The 5,211-nt window shown below is 37.3% G+C and overlaps 1 protein-coding gene across 1 annotated transcript; it reads right to left on the bottom strand.

Moving 5' to 3' along the window:
• Positions 1–1,005: 1,005 nt before the first annotated feature.
• LOC111379968 (pentatricopeptide repeat-containing protein At2g37310) lies at positions 1,006–3,382 on the bottom strand. Its single transcript, XM_023003408.1, has one exon. It carries the CDS (start codon positions 3,277–3,279, stop codon positions 1,285–1,287), a length of 1,995 nt encoding a protein of 664 aa, XP_022859176.1. The 5' UTR covers positions 3,280–3,382; the 3' UTR covers positions 1,006–1,284.
• Positions 3,383–5,211: the final 1,829 nt, after the last annotated feature.

Below are 5,211 nucleotides of genomic sequence, written 5' to 3'. Positions count from 1 at the left end.
CATGTCTGTTGTCAACTCAGTCGAGGATGTTTTATATTTCCTCTGTCCCACAATAATAAACTTATTCTTCTTTTTGCAAGAATGGTCTAATTTGGATTATGGTTCAGATTTCACGACTGAAAAGTTGAAACAATAATTTCAATGCACTTTTTCTCTTAATACAAAAAAGGTATATTAGAGTCCAATGTCTAGAGGGTAAAAACAAGAAAATAACTATTGTTTCTTGATACTAAAGTTGTGGAGGGCTTTGAACAAGTATCCATTTTGATTAGTTAATAACTTGTTATTAATGTTTAAGAGGAGATAATGATATTATTTGAGATTGTTGAGTATCTGTCGGTGGTACTTCTATATTGTTGATGATTTTCATTTGGTGAATGGTAAGTCACTTGCAAGCCCAGGAACAATTAAAAGAAATCGATGAATGTGTCCTGACCAAACAACGAAGAAGCGCTATCAGAAAGCATTTAATGTTCAATTAAAGTGTCAAAATTATGTGCAATATCATTTTAATGCAGTCCGTGTCAAAGTTGAAACGTGTATATCGATAAAGATTTGTATGTAAAATTCATCAAAATTGAATCTTACGTGTTTTTATTTCAACAAAATTACTATGTTCATGTCAATACACAATTATTGAATTCTATTTCCAACACCGATGAATCGAGCTACTTATCTAATTTGTGAGTTTGGGAACGAGGAGGAGGGGGACCATAATATACAATCCAATTCAAAATGGACGATACTTCACAAGCTACAAACTTGCCATGAAGCATCCCATGTTCGGTGGACCTATTTCGTACGGAATTCTCAAAGTAAAAGTCCAGACAAATAGTACTAGGGATAGACTTCTTGGTCTGGTCTTAAATGAAAAGAATTTGATTTCACTTCTAACTAATTATTATAACTTATTTGAAGGAAATGACCATCAGGTCAAGGTGCCAATCTAGTTATTTCTTGTGCATCTGCGCTTGTGAATCTAATTAATTTGGTGATTGCTAGAGATTTCTTAAATATTTCCCACAAATTGAATTTAAATGATTAATCACAACAAAAATAATACCATTTATGCCCAGAGGAGGATGCACACTGGTCTCTTTGAGTTTGAGACTTCTTTCCTCTACTGAGCTCGATTTTTACAGACGTCGTTTTAGTTCTCTTAGCACTGGAGCTTGGTTGAGCCCGTGCTGGTTGGGTTTCTTGAAGCATTTCTTAGCATTTCGACCGACCAAAATGAATTCAAGATTGCAATATTTTTGTCAATTCATTCCCTTACTGATATAATCAAACACTTACCTCATCAAATTCATCCACCACTGTGTACCCTTCCCCTCTCATTAATTCCAGCAATCTTCCTAACATTTCGAAAATTTCATCAGTTCTTTCGTTTTTCATATCTCTAGCTATAAAGCTGTGTGTTCCTCCAGTTGTTTCTATCCAACTACAGCCAGCAACTTTTTTCAACCTGGTGTTGTTCAATTTCTCTCTGACCATCACAGCCTCTTCGCATTTAGCAGCATTTGAATACAAATTTGCCATGATAATAAAATTACCAGTATTTTCAGGCTCCATCTCAAACAATCTGGCGCAGGCAAACTCTGCAAGTTCAATATCACCATATATTGAAGCCCCATTGAGCAGAGCACCCCAAGCTCTGGCATTAGGTTCAATGGGCATTTTCTTAATTAATTCTACAGCTTCAGAAAGCTTCCCTGCTCGGCTCAGAACTCCAACCATGCAAGCATAATGCTCAATCAATGGGCGAATTCCATACTTTGGCAACATCGAATCAAATATTCCCTCAGCTTCCTCAACCAGTCCAGCATGAGCACAAGCTGACAATATGGCAGTAAATGTGACAGGATCTGGCTGTATCCCACTGTTCAACATTTCATCAAATAGAGTAAGAGCGAAATTAGCATCTCCATGGGCAGCATATGCCGAAATAATAGCTGTCCAAACAATCAAACTCCTATGGTTTGCACGATCAAAAACGCTTTGTGCTCCATCAACAAATCCAAGTTTGGCATATGTATCTATCAAGGCAGTTGACACGTAGATATTCCCATCATAAGAATTCTTAATTGCATAAGCATGAATTTCTTTCCCTCCTTTTAAATGTGAAAGATGTGAAAATGTAGGAAGGATAGTTGAAAGGGTCACACCATTAGGCTTAAAACCAGAATCTTGCATTTGTCGAGCTAAATTTACAACATTCTCATACCGGTTGTTCTGAAACTCTCCAGATATCACAGCATTCCAAGTACTCAATCCTGGATTTCTCATTTCCGTGAAAAGCCTCATAGCTTCATCAACAAAGCCATGAACCATGTATCCCGATATAATCGCGCCATAAGTAACCTCATCCTTCTCACTCATCTCTTCAAACAGCTCCCTAGCATAGTCCAAGCTACCACATTTCGCATACAATGCAATAAATGAGTTACAAAGAGAAAGATCTATTTCAATCCTATTCTTAACCACATATTTATGCACTTCCATCCCCAAAATAAGATCACTAGATTGTGCACACGCTTGCATAATGCTAACTACGGTTATCCCATTAGGCCTCAAATCTTTCAAAAGCAGCATTTTCTTGTACAAATCCTTGCATTCCTTATAAAACCCGCCTTGAGAGTACCCGGAAATCATCGAATTCCATGACACCAGGTCCCTTACGGGCATTTCATCGAACAAATTACTCGCTGACAACATATCATCACACCTCGAATAATAAGTCACCAATCCATTACCCACAAAAACATCAGAATCAAATCTATGTTTGATCACGTAACAATGAACCATTCTAGCTAAAAGAGGTCCATCTAACACCACTTCCGACATTGCCTTGAGTACGCAACTCATAGTAAAACTATCAGGCTTCATATCCACCAAATTCCGAGAATCTGTTTGAGAAAAAAACAAAGAGAATAATTTTAACGTTTCAGTATGGTATTTATGTTGGGAGAACGCAATGAGAAGGGCGTTAAAGGAGAATGTATTTTTTCCGGGAATTTGGTCGAACACGCTGCGCGCGTAGATGAGATGGTGGGTCGACGAGTAAAATGTTATGAGTTTTGAAGCGAGGAAGTTGTCAGAAGTGGAGTAGGAAAGAATGAGGCGGGCGTGGAGCTGCTTGGCCTGTCGGACCAGGCGGCGTTCGGTGCACCAGCGAAGGAGGCGGCCGTAGACAGTGGAGTTAATGCGGTGGCCATCGGGATTGCCTGTTTTTTGAATGGCTTGGCGGGCTGAGGTTCGTAACGGCTTTGTGAGTCTCATCCAAATATGGGTAGCCAATTGAATTTGGTTTTATAAATAAATAAAATAGGGGATGGGTTTACTCCTGGAGCATCCGACCCGCTAAAGTAGTTCTCATATTTCGATGCAATGCCATTGCCCATCCAATTGCAGAAGTCAATCCATTGTCTTTGTTCTCACTCTAAATCAGGGGGAAACCTCATAGCTTCAAAGTGTAATTTGATTGCACACTTACAAGTAACTAAAGGTCAAATATAGTAGTAATAAAAACAATTCATTTGACCAACGTAAGTCTTGATGGACATAAAAAAAATCTTTTATTTGATAAAAAGTTGATAGAACGCACGATTGAAAAGTTATAGATCTTATAAAATGTGTGGTTCAAATTAATTGTTGACTTTGACTTAGATTTTAATCAAATTTTTTAACGGCACCAAACATGAACTTAATAATAACTTGACTTAGTTTCATTCTACGAAATTTATAAATAGTCAAATTTCATTTTTAGCCTATGTTTGGTCCCCTTTCTCAACTGCACATTCTTTTTGTAAATTTTTCCTTATATTTTAAATACATATCCTCCAAAAAATTATTACGCCAAAATACATTTTCTTACAAATATGGAGTTCAAACAAGGGTTTGATTACACATTTTTAATAAACTGAGAAGTACTTTTTATTAATTTACCATTGTTTCATATATTTATAAATTAAGTGTGTGTTTGAGCCGCATTATTTTGAAAAAATGTATTTTAGAATAGTAGATTGACGGAAAATATATAGTTAAAAAATTGAGGAAAAATTTTGGATTTGCTTGTAATATTATTTTATTGAAAAACGTGTGGTTAAAATGATGTAAAATCATTATTTAAGAATACATTTTTTGAAATAATAAGGCTCAAACAGAGCCTAAACCGTTACATTTTTGCGTTTGAGGTAAGTCACTTGACTATTATCTAAAAAAAATGCCATGCAAGCACTTGTTCTCTAAGGTGAGTAGCAACAAGAATGCCAACTGTTCCACCTCGATGTTTGACTTGAAGATGCCATCTACTATCGCCTCCGCTACCTTCAATTTCGAGGTGTTACGCTTTGTTAACAATAGTCTCTAGTCAACATGATTTCATGCAGATTTGTCACTTCTCCTGTCCGAGGTAATCAGCAGGACCTAAGTCTCAACCAAATTGGATGGGCCTCAAGAGTCTAAAGTGGCTGGGGTCCAAAGCCTCAACTATCTATAATATGATACATTGAGCCAAACTCTCTGCAAGTGTGGCTGAGAGTCAAATTCTATTTTTCCCTTTTAAGATGGTACGTGGAAGGTCACTGCCTATGGTGGCTAGAATGTGATATTTTGGCACTTGACTTGTGAATTGGGATGAGATCACGTGTCAAGCATCCAATTGACTTCAGATTCATTTCTTTGATAAACTCACGCTTCAGAGTTGCAATGCAAGAACTAAAGAGATAACAAGAAGCAAATGAACCTAGTAGGTCACAATAAAACTGCCCACAATTGTAGATTCCAGAAATAAAATTCCCTAAACGAGTATGGCAAAATGAGACACAATAAAAAGGTACGAATTACGAGTTCTTCTTTCGCCCTTAAAACTACAATAGTCCTTCCTGTATTGTGGCTTTTCTTATATATAATGAGCCATTGTAGCAAACAACATGGGATTAACAACTTCCTGACTTCTTTCAGGTAGAGACAGCACTTGCTCTTGGGGCAACTACTCAACAGGTATTACATCAGCAGGTGAAAAGGGCACCGATTATTGCACTCTCTCCATTATAATGCAACGACAGTCGGACTCTGGACTCATATATCTTCCTGGTGCAATGACTGGCCTTGTAAAAATTGGAGCTTCTCCATTGGAGGCCATTCAGCTGCAGATTAGAGTAACGAACTTCAACTGTTAGCAGCTTCATGTCAACCTATCTATATTTGCCT

Source organism: Olea europaea, unplaced genomic scaffold, assembly GCF_002742605.1.
Source record: "Olea europaea var. sylvestris unplaced genomic scaffold, O_europaea_v1 scaffold2075, whole genome shotgun sequence".
NCBI classification, from domain to species: Eukaryota; Viridiplantae; Streptophyta; class Magnoliopsida; order Lamiales; family Oleaceae; genus Olea; species Olea europaea.
Note: the sequence above shows the minus strand (reverse complement) of the source record. Positions and strands in the feature narration are given on the sequence as shown.

Excerpts from the sequence above, each read along its gene's own strand:
- LOC111379968 (XM_023003408.1), bottom strand. The coding sequence starts at position 3,279 with ATGAGACTCACAAAGCCGTTACGAACCTCAGCCCGCCAAGCCATTCAA.